A 14,140-nucleotide genomic window follows, 5' to 3' on the forward strand; every position below is an offset into this window, starting at 1 on the left:
GCTTCCCTTTTTTTTAATTTAAAATTCCGATATACAAGCGATACTGAAAAGGGGAAATCGATCACAAAACCACGGTGCACTGGTTCCCTTTGTAAAGTTGCAAATGTTAGATTATGTGGGTTGAATGAGAAAGCTGGAGAGTGGTACCAAATTGTAGGCCAACATGTGATCTGTGGACTTTATTTATATGATGATTATGTGTCAACACGAACATTTGGATCGACCCCAAGAAACCCCAAGGCCACTCTCCGGTAACCACACCAGAAAGCAGTGGCCACCGCTCTTATAAAAAATGGCAACTTGGTGGGTCTGACCAATCATACCAAGTGACTGATTAATGTTTATATGATATGAAAGAAGAAAATAGGCCAACAGGAATTTTAAAAACGAATCAGTTTTGTTTTGGATTTCTTGGGATTAAGGTACATGAAAGAATCTGTGTGCAGCCTAGCTAGAACGCATATTGGGTGAACGTTCAAGCGCATGTCATTGCCTCCCTCCCTGAATTCTATAAAAGCTTGTGTAAGCTGTTAGCCCTTTTGACGTCTCTTGCAAAGTACTCATCGGCTATGTACCATGCATAATGCATTTCTTGCAAGCTCAATGGGCTTCTTCAACGCTTGATCAAGAAGAACTGGTTTGGCTTTTGTAGGAGGCAATTGTCGAAGGCATCTCTGTTGGTATGAGGCATTCAGGCTGCCCTTAACATCAGCTGACTTTCTCCCAAACATTCCTCTGATCAAACGGCTAACACAGATTCAAGCTGGCCAATCCCCAAGTCTATCAGTCCAAAGCAACCAAGTTCTCCATTTTGGTTATCATCACCTTTTGGCTTATTGTGTGCCACATTTTTCATTGCCGCAAGGGTTGATTTGATAGCCGCTGTAAAATATTTTACCACATCAGCTTTGTTGCCAACCGGACTAAGAGTGTCTTGGCTAAGTCCCCTGTAATCAGTTCTGCCACAAATGTTGTCAAGGCTCATGTGGATGCCTGTGTTGTTCATCGGGTGTTCTATAGTCTTCTTGGGGCTATCTACATCCACCACGACAAGCACCACAACTGCAGCGATAACCACAAAGGAGACCCCGATCACTATCATGTTGCTAAGAATTTCATTCCCCTCTTTCTGATCTTCATCCATTAGGAATTCATGACATAAGAAGAGATGATGGCACAAATTGCTTGTTCTTCTTTAGTTTTCTCTCCTTTAATATGTGTGCGTGTATTTGAGGCTCAACAGCGCCTGCAACAAGAAATAGAACTGATCTTAACTGCATTTAGTTTAGTAGTTTGTTTTTGGTAACACAATACTAGAAGTTACAAAGCCTTTTTCCTCTGACTGCTATTTTTAAGCGAACTCTGATAAGACTGGTGTTAATTGACATTGACTGAGTCATTTGAAGGCAACTAATTTGGGAAAAAAATACAATCAATCAACCAACATTAAAATTAACCTTAGGAAAAAATTACACAATGAAATAGAATAAAACAACTAAAAGAGATATCCATCCAACCAACCAACCAATAAATAACAAAAGAAAATTAAGCTAATTTTGAGCCAACAAGAATTTTTATTTTTATTTTTTTAAAAGGAGGAAATTTCTGAAAAGTCTATCTGCAGACTGACACTTATCAATTTCCTCCTTACACTTCTGTTATATGTCTTTTATCAGTTCAAACTTATATTACTAAAAGCAAAACAAGGAGGGTTCATGAACCACTTGCACAGGGAAAAGCTGCCCTGCTTGAATCTTCGATCCCAACCTTCACCCCAGTTTGTCTATCATTTCATTCTTGACCCTTCTTGCCTAGGAGTAAAGTACCGCACAACAAGTGAGGTCCGAACAAGTCTCATTAGGGATGCTTGGTTCTGACTTGGCAATCTTCTACATTTGAAGTGGCTTCAATTTCTTTTGATTACATAAAGCTTCCCCAGGCAGCTAGCTCAAATAGGACATCACTGATTTGCATTCTGTCTTCCGCATCCATTACTTTTTGAAGGATTTTTTGCTGAAACATGTATAAAGTTAATTCAGAGATATAGAAACAGTTTACAATAAAAATTCCACAGAGATTTCATATACAAAGAATTACATTTGAAGCTGCAGGAACATATATGTATAACAACGAACCTTTCTTGGTCTTGGTTGAGGGTTAGAATCTGTACAAGAGATCAATGCGCATGGTACGTGAAGGTGAAGAAAACTATTGAACAGGGTAGGCAACAATCATACCCCCGATCCACTGCACTAGGCACCATAGCTACAAACTAGCTCAGCTGTGATTGATTTTGGAGACAAAATCTTCAATAGTGAACATGTAACAAAAGCACACTTCACCAAGATAGTTGAGCGACGAACGGGTCATGAATTGATTATTGGGACAGAAGTATCATGATTCATGTCACATCTAATCCCTCTGCAAGGATGTTGCTAACAGTATCTTGGACAGTACAATTATCATAGTCCAACACGTTCCAATCTACTTCTTGGCTAACAGCAGAACCAATAAGCAATCCATGAGTCTTAGCATCTGGGACCCAACCCTTTTCCAACATTATATCCAACAATCGACAGGCCTCAAGTTTATAACCCTCTTTCCAGAGGCCGTTAATCAGTACATTATAAATTGCTGAATTCAGAGCTTCGCTACTAGAAGCAAGCTTATCAATTGAATCTGAAATCATGTGCAGCTGAGAAAGGTTGGCTATACAAGACAGTAGATTAAATAGTCTCTCTGAATCAGGTATAAGACCCTTGTTGACCATCATACGGAAAAGCAATAGGCATTCTTTTACTCGATTCTGCAGACTCATGCTTTGTATGAGTATGCAATATGCATCCAGATCAAGATTGCAACCCTCCACCAACATTTTTGAGAGAACTACTAGCAGATCTTTTGCCTTGTCTAATTTTGACAATCCAAGCATAATAGCTGAGTAAGTTGAACTGGTAGAAGATGTACCAGAATAATAGGCCAATTTTTGTAGCCTTATTGCTTCATCAACCTTTCCTGTCTCACATACACCCTTGATCAACATATTGAACGAGGAAGACCGGATAGAGCACCTATTACTAGACATGTAACAGAACACTTCAGTGGCCTCATGAGTCATTTCCACCAGGCAAAGGCCTTTGACAAGCTCAGAGTAAGATGTAGGATCCAAAACCCAGCTTTTGGCACGGACGTGATGAAATAAATCCAGAGCATTTCTGTAGTTGCTCATTTTGCAGTTTCCAATAACTAGAGCTGAGTATGTGGCACAGTCAGGAAGAGAAGAAGACACCACCATTCTACCTAGAATTTCAAACGCTACACTAATCCTGGAATTCTCGCAAAGCCATCTGATAAGGATATTCCACGAATTACAATCAGCTACATCACTTTCAGACATTTTCACAAGTAGGTCTTTTGCCATAAGAAATTTACCAGCACTGCAGCAACCTTCAAGCAATACATTGCAGGCAGAAGTTTCTAGGATATGCTTATCTTCCAAGAACTTCATAGCATCATCTATCTTCCCTAATTTACAGAACACATTTACTACGTCCGCAAACACATCATTAGCTGGTGTCAATCCAGTTTCCATCATATCTTCTAGAACCTTTATCGCATCATTTAAACAAAGGTTCTTGCATAAACACTGTAACAGAACCCCACAAATCAATGAATCCGGCATAAAATTGGAAGCTCTCATCATTTCGAACAGTCTGATTCCCTCCTCAGGTCTATTATTCTGACAAAACAAAGGTATTAGGGTGGAATAAAAACTCAAATCAGGCTGACAACCAAGTTCAGGCATTTCACTTAAAACAATAACACCTTCATCCACTCTACCTTTTGCAATAAGAGCCTTTATGAGTATCTCAAAGGTCCTACCATTAGGGCTACACCCTTTCTTCTTCATTCTCCTATACTGACCCAAAGCAGACTCAATGTGGTCGGTCTCCAACAATGCCTCTAACAAATAATTCAAAGTTTCAATAGTTGGTAAGATCCCTGCCGTCACCATCTCCTTATAGACAAACAAGACATCTTGAAAATCTCTCTTATCCTCCACAAGAGAGCCCAATACAGCATTAAATGTCTCAATTGGGGGCCTATAGCCACCTGCCTTCATATTCACAAGTACCCTTATTGCCTCACTTTGCCTACAATGTTTAACAAACATATCAACCAATGCCAAAAGAGCCTCTTCAACACCTGGGCATTTATCTTTCACCATATTTTGACAAAACCCTTCCATTTCCTCAACCTTTCCAGCTAAACCCAGTTTCAGAATGATCCGATAATATGTATCTGCGGTGTGGTTAAACCGTCTTTGGAGGGAAGCCCATTTGAATACCTTCACTGCTGAGCCCAAATCATCAGTGTTATCTAAAACCCGTATTAAGTTATCAGGAACAAGCTTATTCCTCAAAGACTGGATATTTTGTTCAAAGTCGGATGAATTTGGTGGGTCTTGATTGTTTCCCGGGAAACATTCAACGGTTTTAGCACATGAAGCTGAAGAAATGCATGCACCTGAGCAGACCCAGAAAGGGATCCTCTTGGAAAATGTCAAAGGCTGGAGCTTTACCAGCATTGCAAGAGTTCATGAACAGTTTGTGCTATTTCCTCCGGTAAAACAAGAAGTTTATATGTAAAAGAGAATTAACGAAAGATTGATCACTGACCTGAGAAATGAAGTACAATACTGAAGGCAGAGAATGACATGAAAAATTGACATCTTAGGATTTTAGAAAGAGAGAGAGAGCGAAGTAACCAGGTTGTGTCAACTCAGTGAACTTCTTGGTTCTGCCGTGAAGAAGTGCAGAGAGTTTTGTTTCTCTGAGAAGTGACTTGGGCCTCTTGGGCCTCTTGGGCCTTCGGACTGATAATTGACTTGGGAATTTTGGGCCTCGGGAGCTTGTCTAGGGCAAAGCTACTTGGGCTTGTCTTGAGACTACTTTGGTGAGCTTGGTCCATTGTGGTCTACTTTTGTTTATCAAAATTTTTTTTTGATCTTCTTCATCATATAATATGTTTCCAATAAATTTGTTTTCTTGTAATTTTCAGCACTTCTCAAATTAGTGTTTGACTGGCCTCGTAATCTTTGACCTTTTGTTTTAACTAATGTTTAGGGAAAAAAAATTTATTATTTGTTATATTTGTTATGGTCTTTATTTAAGTTCATAAATTTGAGTTTTTTAATTTCAGATGAAGTTCTTTATGGAGAGTTTAATATCATTATTATGGGCTGAAATATAAAATGAACTGTAACGGGTTTGTAGCTCACGTAGTTAAGAACATTTATTTATGCACTCGAAGTCCTAGATTCGATTCCCTTACCCCAATATCACTATATATATATATATATATATATAAAGTGATCATTTAAAAAGAAAATTGATCATTTAAATTTGTGTGGAAAAATATATTTCAAACTACTAGTCAACCGAAAAAATAAAATAAAAACAAAGACAAGTAGATAGAGCCCAAAAGCAGGCCCGTTTAATAAGCGAACCAGCCCGTCATTGTTTAAAACAGGAAGATCCAAAAATGGTCCAAATAGGGCCAACGTGTCAAGACTCCATTGGTGGTGTCGAAAATTTGGATTTGCCGCGCTGTGGGTCAAACTGAAAACAAAGGAGGACCAAGCGATAGCTTCGAGAATCGTCATATTTACGAACCCGAGGCTCGGAAGCTCCGAACCAAAGCAATCAGGGCGTCGATATTTCGCTTAAATGCAACAACTTCCACTGAATAAAGACAAAAAATTTATAATTTTGTAAAGAAAATCCTACTATCAATTACCCTAATTTCATGGGTTTATTGGTGCTAAGTTGGTTTCCATTTTGAGCCCTTGGATGATGCCCGAAAGCTGATTCACCGCCGTCCGATTGTGTTACCTTCTCTGTTGTTGGGCTGAAACAGAGTATTAGTATTTGATTGAGGTCTATCTGTCTGTCTGTCATATGTTGGGAAGAAGACAAAGAGATTCCCAAGTGGGTTTTGCTCAGCAGCTCTTTGTTCAAACTGGGTCTGTGACTCAGCACCTGGTCTCTCTCTCTCTCTCTCTCTCTCTCTCTCTCCTCTGTGTGTTTCTGCTGGGATAAAAAACATTTCTTTGTGATCTCATGTTGTTGATGCTGGTGACTGGTAAGAGTTGCAGTTTTCTTAGTGTCTTTGGATCTGTTTTTGGGATTTTTAGGAACTTACTTGCAGACCTATTTGCATGTAGAGGTTAGGAGTTCTAGTTTATTGAAAAAGACTGGAACTTTTTAAGGTTTTGTTTGTGCTTTCTTTTTTCCTGCGAAATTTGATATGTGGGTCGGTTGTAAACTCAAATTAACTTAAACTTTTTGAATGGTGAATTTTGTTTTACTTTATTTTTCTGGGTATGAGCTTCAAATTTGAGACTTATCAGTTCAGATTTCTTTAAATTCAGTAGACCCAGTTGATGCCTCTCTCTCTTATTAACTCAATATTATTTATTGGTTGAGGTTGACGCACCTTAGGCATGCTTCTCTCTCTACCACTTCCTTCATCTTTCTCTCTCTTCATAATGGTTGGGTTGACGTTCTGAGGAGCTGTATTATTTGCATGACAAAATTTCAAAAATATGTGCAATTATCTTGGATTGGATTATCTCGAGAAAATGATGTTGGTAGAACTGTTCATTAAAAAAAAAATTGGCATGAATTTTCATTTTTTAAAAGTTGAATCCTTCAAACCATTTACAGTGTTTTTAAAGTTACAATTTATTTAAATAATCATTCTTTAAATTTCATTTCTTGAAGGCCATGAAAATTTAATGCACAACCACCGCTTTCACATGCAGCTATGAAGTTAATAGCTTTCACTGTAAGGACCAACCTCTGATCTTTGGGCCCTTACGACTTTATTCACTGTATTCACGCCATACGGATCTTCACCATCAATCTCACTTGGCTAAAAAGATTTGGAATTTATTATGTCAATTTCGGAGAAATCACTGCCCTGCTCGCCTTCTTCTTCCTCCTCTTCATTGTCATCGATGTCGGTCCAAGAGTTTGATCCATTGTTAAAAGATTTGAACGAGAAAAAGCAGAGCTTTCGGCGGAACGTGGTGTCTTTAGCATCGGAGTTGAAGGAGGCTCGGAACCGCTTAGCTTCTCAAGAGCAATCATTTGTAAAAGAAACACTTACAAGACAGGCAAGTTGTTGTTGATTTAATAACTTTAGGCTCTTTTTGTATTTTATATGACATGGTTTGAGTCTTGAAATCTAGCATTTCTCTTTTTTTGGGTGTTTGTGTTTGTGGGGTCATTTTGGTTTTGTTTATACAATTCTAAGTGCTTTTTGGGGATTTTTACAGGAAGCACAGATGAAGGCTAAAAACTTGGAAGAGGAGATTGGTAGATTGCAGAAGAGATTGGAACATAGAAATGAGAAGCTTGAGGCTTCAGCATCTACTGCTGAGAAGGTCCCACTCACATCCTAGTTCTTGATTATGTATAATTTTTCATTAGCTTTTTTAATTTTCTGGCTAGAAAAAATTATCATTTTCCTTTGGGTAGATCTTCTCACTTATGACATGATTAACTAATTACAGTTGTTAGCTTTTCTTTCCTAAGTTGATGAGGTCTTTTATTAGTTGTTTTTATTGCATCTTGCTGTTTTGAAATTATCAAACAAGACGCACATCTCATACACATCATTGGGGATGCCTTTTGGCTTTTCCTCTTTGTTTTTGGCGGAGCCCATAGGAGAAAAGGTGACCAGGTCTTATGGATTGTATATAATTGTTTCCCTCTTTTTGGTTGCTTGAACAATTCAAGTAATTTTTGCTAGGAAAGCTAGGAAAGTGAGGGAGTGCACCCTCCTAACAGTTCAAACTTTTGGGAACTGCAGTAAACAACCAATGATGTTAATTCTTCCACATAAGTCTCAAGATTAAACTTTGTGCAACCTTTGTTACATACATGACCTCGCATTAAGGAGTTGCCAAGTTTAGGGTTTCTTTACTGTTTTCCCAATAGAAGTTTTGAGTGATTATATGGAATGATAAATTCTGAATGAGAAACAAATGGGATTAAAATTTGCTTCTCATAACCATCTACTTCCCCCTAAACCTTTATTTCTTTTTCCTTGTATGCATTAAGTCCTAATGGGTTCAGATTAAAAGAAGCTAAATTAGTGTTATTCCCCATATCAACACATTAAATAGTTTAGCCTGAATAAAATGATAGAATTGTCTTCAAAACTTAGGAGATCAACTAATTTCTTTTTCAAGTTTCTGCAAATGTACACGTAGGTAGGCGCATAATAGTTGCATTTATAAACAGAAGATGCAACATATAACTGTTGTCCTGAAGGCAGAAAACCAATTTCAACTTGGATTTCAATTTGTGACTAGACATAAAGAAGTGAAGAATACCATTGTGAGATATGTGGAAGGTTAATATCTAAAGTAAATTGGAGTTTAAAGGGATGATGTGTATTAAACAAAATGAAGACAAGTGCATTTTGTTTTAAATTAAAATAACTGTATGCAGGAGCTTGTTTTGCTTGTTACCATTTGTTCAAAAAGATTTGGGTAATTGTTGGAGTATTAAGAAATTTTATTATTTTACTTTTATGAGTTTTTAACCAATAGACAAGTGTGATATGTTTGTATTTTGGAGCATACACAGTAGCTACTGTCTTTGAAATATCTAATTAGTTAGTAATTAGCAAGGTAACTGCTTGCAGAGCATAGTTCTGGTAGTTAGGGTTGTGAACTGTATTGGTGTACAATTTTCCCTGACTATGGTGTTGTTAATGTGACTGCAGTACCTCACGGAATTGGATGGTCTGAGATCACAGCTTGCAACCACTCGGGCAACTGCAGATGCTAGTGCTGCATCAGCTCAGTCGGCACACCTTCAGTGTTCAGCACTTTTGAAGGAATTAGATGAAAAGAATTGCTCATTAAAAGAGCAAGATGATCGTGTAATTAGGCTAGGAGAGCAATTAGATAATCTGCAGAAGGACCTTCAGGCACGAGAGTTTTCCCAGAAGCAACTGAAAGATGAAGTTTTGAGAATTGAGCATGACATTATGCAAGCTGTTGCAAAAGCAGGGGTGAACAAGGACTGTGAGCTGAGGAAAATATTAGATGAGGTTTCACCAAAGAATATTGAGAAGATTAATAAGCTTTTAGTTGCGAAGGATGAAGAAATAGCAAAGTTGAGAGATGAAATCAGGGTAATGTCTGCTCATTGGAAGCTCAAAACTAAGGAGTTTGAATCACAGGTACATTCATCATATGCTTTCTTTGTCCCCAGTTTGCTTGTATAAAGTCCTTAATAATAAATTTTTTTATTGAACTTCAACCTGTTTCTGGGAACAGTTGGAGAAACAACGGCGAGCAGATCAGGAACTGAAAAAGAGGGTATTGAAATTAGAGTTTTGTCTCCAGGAAGCTCGTTCTCAAACACGAAAGCTTCAAAGGGTAATCACTAACCTTTTGTTTTACTCTGTTTGTGTTATTGAAGTTGCATTTTAGTTCAAACCTTGTGCCTGCAAATGGTCATAGCAGAGCTTTAAGCAATTACACGGGCCGGTGTTGGTGTTCATGTAGCAACAATTAGGTCCTTATCAATCAATTTTTCACTGTAACTATATATTGAACTAGAATAAGAACATATTCATTGTGACAGATGGGTGAGCGAAGAGACAAAGCTTTGAAAGAGCTCAGAGATCAGTTACAGCGGGGTGGCGGTGGAGCTTCAGCCTCTGAAAGCCAAAGTTTCTGGGAAAGCTCTGGTTTCAAAATTGCGGTGTCCATGTCCATGTTGATCTTGGTGGTGTTCTCAAAGCGATGAAATAGTTGCACTATCGAGCTGTTGATGTATAAAGAACATGAATCTTTAGTTTTTAGTCAAGGAATTAGAAATAGTGCATAGGCCACAGTAGAAATGCTCATTGTAGAGGTTCTTATCGTGTAACAATATCCGAGAATGCAATTTTGTTTTTCTTGTTAAATCCACATTAGTGTATGGAAATTGAATCCATGTATGGCATTTTGGCTATACTGTATTTGCCAACAATGTTGTATTGGATTTATTTCCTTATTTATAATTTTATAGGAGACTTTTCTTTTTGACATGTTAATTAATGTTCAACTTTTCTAGTAGGGAACCTTCAATTCGTGACATGCGTAAATGAATGAAAAAGGACAATGGAGTATTCAATTTGGCCACTGATCTCCAACCCAATAGTTAAGCAACCAAATCTTAGATGGTGTTGTATTCTAACTCCAAGCATCTCCTCCAGTCAAAATGCGAGAAGGAAGGGCCAGATTTTGTGTGGATTTTCAGTTTAATTAACTATAATCTAATTTATTGATCCAACCCAATTTGTAAAAGGTGGTAACTTGGGAAGGTAGCAAATGGAACTTAGGCTGACGATTACTTTGTATGCATGGTATTTTAGTAATTTAGATTCGAAATTAGTATATGGGTTTTAGCTTGAAATGCTAAACTTCAACCACAAAATATAAAAAGAAAAAAGCTTGAAATGCTAAACGATGACACTACAAATATGCATAAAGTTTGATGATTATTACTTGTCTAGTAATGATAATGATGGGCATGGATCGAACATCATGATGATCAGAAGATCTTGATCCGGATACAATTAATGTGGAATTTAGCTCCATATGTAATGATGATAAGAACTGTGAAAGTAAAATCAGTCCATTCAGGGATATTATGTCTCGAAAATCATTACCCTGCCAGTTGCCTTAGTGCAGATCAGACGAGTGAAGTTGACTCCAATAGATAGCATAAATTTCTGTTCATGCAACTTTACTAAATATCTAGATAGAAGAGCAATATGAACTCTATTTCTAATAGTATGAGCACAGTACACAGACCTACAATACCCAACTAAAAGAGATACAGGGTCACAAATCTCTATTGCACCTCTCAACCCCAGAGTAAAATTGTTGTTTCCTCCCAGCTCAGGTTTAGATGTGGAGAAGCTTACCTTCACTTCACCCACAACCATCTCTACATCCCAAAGCTAATGCAAGACAGTAACTAACTATCATGTTTCCTCTAGCTTTCTTTGCTTGCATATGCAGTTATGTACAACCGTGATTCGTCGTGAGAAAATGTGCTTCTGAGGAATCTGATCACCCGTTAATTTACATGAGAGGTCATATTTTTACATGGTAAGAACAATTTTTCTAGTAACTAAGGTTGTTACCAAAAAGACGCAACCAACAGACGGTCGCAAACTAGCTGAAGTGGATGTTGTTGTGTTAAAACCAGGAGGGCTGTCACTCCCAAACTCTGGCATGGATCCTGAAGCCGGGTTGCTCGAGTTCAACACCGAAGGTGGAGTACCGGAGCTGCAAGTAGAGATGAAGTTAGTGATAAACTGGTAAATATAGTATAGAGATTGAAAGTCATGAGACAGAACACTATACCCTGATACACCTTCCCCAGGTGGTGGAATTGATGTTATTGCTGGTGGTGGAGTTGTTGAAGTTGATGGTGGAGTTGTTGATGTTGGTGGTGGAATTGTTGATGTGGGTGTTGGAGTTGTTGATGCTGGATTTGGAGTTGTTGGGGTTGAGGATGATGATGATGATTGGTAAATGCAGGAACCAGTGCCTGTTCAAAATTTCAGGAGAGTCAGATATATACAGATATATGGTTTAGATGATTGTTTAGCGTATAGCATGTATTAAATCATATGGAAGAAACAAAAATTTATGATCATACTTGGATTAGCATTAACTATTGTGGCAACCCCTCCGAAGTCACAGCTAGTTGACACCGGATTCTTCTGATAATAGCTGTTGAATGCATATGAGGCATGATTTTGAAGAGAATTTGGATTGTAACAGCTTCCACCCTGTTGGATCTGTGAACAGTCTGCGCCTCCCATTCCACATGCATAGTCCAATCCTGCCTGCAGTGCTGTTTGCTGTGCTCCACTCTTTGCCACACACCAGCTCTGTCCTGGAACTGCAGGAGTATTATTAGTTGTTGCAGGAGGTGAGACTGGGTTTGTGACAGGTGTTGTGACTGGAACGCCTCCAGATGGTGGCGGGTAAGTTGTCACAGGATTTGTCGGGGGTATGGTGACTGGTGTGATGGGGGTTGTGGCTGGATTGGTAACTGGTGAGCTCACTGAATTTGTGGGGGGTATGGTGACGGGTGTGGTGGAGGGAACTTCCACCGGCGCGGCAGGATTTACTGGAGTTACTGTTACCGGGTTTGTAGCAGGGACAGTGACAATGGTTGGTGTGGGGTTATATGGAGGGGTGGTAGGCAGTGGTGGTGTTGATATGGGAGTTGTAGGGAAGACTGTTGGTGTGTTAAATGTGTCATGTGAAGTTGTTTTCAGATGGAAACTGCTTAAGAGTTCTCTCCTAGAAGAAGGAAAAATCTGTTCCTCTTCCCTTTTGAGCTCTTTCCGTGCAAAATCATCCATGGAAGCTACTTCTGCATATAACCCAACTAACCTACCTGTAATCTGAGTGTTGCTTTCTAAAGCTTTCAAAACCTTAACAGAGAATTCGGCTACTTCACATGCACTGGGAGCTGCTGGACTTTTGATTGTCAAAACCATGGGGACATCATTACAAGGAAGAACAGAATTTGCAAGGCTGGCTCTCTCAATCACTGACTGAACAAACCTATCACCCATACTCAATTCTCCATCAATATTGGCTTCTACAATGACTGGAGATCTCACTTCATTGATATAAGTACAAATCCTATGCAGATCTCTTTCATGTCCTCTTCTCAAATTCTCAAGAGATGTCAAAGAAAATGCTACTGAGACCTTAATTCTTCTGTCAGAAGGAAGACTGACAAGGACTGCTGAGTGCATGTATTTCAGGGTGGTTAAAAGCGTAGGTAGACTAGATTTTCTTGCATAGTCACTGCCACTAATTACTATGCTGCTTTTGATGTTTGCTTGTGAGAGAAAGGGAATTACATGGGTTTTCAGCCATGAGATTGAGGAAGATTTGGAACTTATCATATTTTCATTCAAGTAGAGATCAACAGCAACATCAGTGTTGGGCAGAGTACTTAAAATCCTAGGATTTTCAACGAAGACTCGAATCTGAGATGAGGTGATCTTGTTTTGCTTCAAGAACGATATGGTTCTACTAGGTGATGAAGTTGTAGTGTTTCCACTTGCATGATATGAGAAACCCACCAGAGTTCCTGTAAGATGTGAAAAAACAAAAAGACAGAAACTTCAAACTACTTTTATCTTGTATTTTAGCTGTAACTAGTTTTAACCCAATTTAGAACAATAACCTGATCAGAATATTAAAAATGTAGATCCAACTTCACATTAATTAGTGTGATGTTCATAAAGAGAACCATGGTTTCAGAAAAGCAAAAGATCAAAAAGTATAAGTAATAGTTTTTACTTACCTGATGAACAGCTAGAGAGAAGAGACATGAAGAACAAGAAGAGGCACTTAGAAGCTGCATTGGCCATGATTATGTGAAGTGTTTCTGGGAATCTAGGCAGAGACCAAGCTGGATTTTTAATGTGATTCATAAAATGGAAATGCTTTTAAAACATTGCAGATATAATTGGAGTGAATATAAGCACCCATTGAGAGAGAGAGAGAGAGAGAGAGAGAGAGAGAGCAGAGTGTTGAAAATAAAGGTGAGGAAAGAAAAAGGACAAAAAAAGAAAGTGTGAAAAAGAAAGGTGACGAGTTGTAATGATAAAGAAAATATGTTTGCTTTGTCACTAAGGATATGGGGTTGAAAACCTTGTGTCTGCAAAACAGTAGAAAGAATCAACTATGCTTTTGTGCTTTTTTTTTCTTTCCCAAAGAGATATAAGCTCAGGATATAAAGTGGTCTAAACAAGTGGCAAAAGATAGCACATGATGCATCTAAAAATACACATGCCGTAACCCTAGATATCAGATTCCCATCCCACTACAGGTAATTTCTTTTTGGGGGGCTAAAGCTCACATAAGATTAAGATCCAGAGGGTGCTTAAGTATTTTATGGATGAGAAATTTGTATAAATACCACTTGAATTTTTTAAGTATGTGTATGGTTATCACATGAACTTTTAATTTTAACTATTAATCAACTAAACTTTGTAAAGTGTTACAATTAAACACCTATGCCTAACT

The 14,140-nt window shown here is 38.2% G+C and overlaps 3 protein-coding genes across 3 annotated transcripts; 1 reads left to right on the forward strand and 2 right to left on the reverse strand.

Moving 5' to 3' along the window:
- Positions 1 to 1,532: 1,532 nt before the first annotated feature.
- On the reverse strand, positions 1,533 to 4,720 carry LOC103344503 (uncharacterized). The gene is made up of 2 exons (XM_008248089.3): positions 2,136 to 4,720; positions 1,533 to 2,013 (listed from the first exon to the last, which is right to left on the reverse strand). Exon 1 carries the CDS (start codon positions 4,586 to 4,588, stop codon positions 2,402 to 2,404), a length of 2,187 nt encoding a protein of 728 aa, XP_008246311.2. The 5' UTR covers positions 4,589 to 4,720; the 3' UTR covers positions 1,533 to 2,013; positions 2,136 to 2,401.
- Positions 4,721 to 5,947: 1,227 nt separating this feature from the next.
- On the forward strand, positions 5,948 to 10,122 carry LOC103344502 (nuclear envelope-associated protein 2-like). The gene is made up of 6 exons (XM_089043355.1): positions 5,948 to 6,144; positions 6,827 to 7,184; positions 7,347 to 7,450; positions 8,800 to 9,261; positions 9,359 to 9,460; positions 9,669 to 10,122. The coding sequence occupies exons 2-6, from the start codon at positions 6,959 to 6,961 to the stop codon at positions 9,831 to 9,833; spliced, it is 1,059 nt and encodes a 352-aa protein (XP_088899481.1). The 5' UTR covers positions 5,948 to 6,144; positions 6,827 to 6,958; the 3' UTR covers positions 9,834 to 10,122.
- A 669-nt stretch (positions 10,123 to 10,791) lies between these two features.
- On the reverse strand, positions 10,792 to 13,616 carry LOC103344501 (uncharacterized). Its single transcript, XM_008248084.2, has 4 exons — positions 13,416 to 13,616; positions 11,742 to 13,199; positions 11,444 to 11,630; positions 10,792 to 11,365 (listed from the first exon to the last, which is right to left on the reverse strand). The coding sequence occupies exons 1-4, from the start codon at positions 13,543 to 13,545 to the stop codon at positions 11,179 to 11,181; spliced, it is 1,962 nt and encodes a 653-aa protein (XP_008246306.2). The 5' UTR covers positions 13,546 to 13,616; the 3' UTR covers positions 10,792 to 11,178.
- Positions 13,617 to 14,140: the final 524 nt, after the last annotated feature.

The sequence above is a fragment of the Prunus mume genome, linkage group LG1 (genome assembly GCF_029339155.1).
Source record: "Prunus mume cultivar Tortuosa linkage group LG1, ASM2933915v1, whole genome shotgun sequence".
Lineage (NCBI taxonomy): Eukaryota > Viridiplantae > Streptophyta > Magnoliopsida > Rosales > Rosaceae > Prunus > Prunus mume.

Coding starts and splice junctions, on each gene's coding strand:
- LOC103344501 (XM_008248084.2), bottom strand. CDS start 13,545: ATGAATCACATTAAAAATCCAGCTTGGTCTCTGCCTAGATTCCCAGAA. Junction 11,631..11,741: donor AATAGTTAATGCTAATCCAA/GTATGATCATAA, acceptor AATTTTGAACAG/GCACTGGTTCCTGCATTTAC. Junction 11,366..11,443: donor CCTGGGGAAGGTGTATCAGG/GTATAGTGTTCT, acceptor CTCTACTTGCAG/CTCCGGTACTCCACCTTCGG.
- LOC103344503 (XM_008248089.3), bottom strand. CDS start 4,588: ATGCTGGTAAAGCTCCAGCCTTTGACATTTTCCAAGAGGATCCCTTTC.
- LOC103344502 (XM_089043355.1), top strand. CDS start 6,959: ATGTCAATTTCGGAGAAATCACTGCCCTGCTCGCCTTCTTCTTCCTCC. Junction 7,185..7,346: donor AACACTTACAAGACAGGCAA/GTTGTTGTTGAT, acceptor TTTTACAGGAAG/CACAGATGAAGGCTAAAAAC. Junction 9,461..9,668: donor AAACACGAAAGCTTCAAAGG/GTAATCACTAAC, acceptor TCATTGTGACAG/ATGGGTGAGCGAAGAGACAA.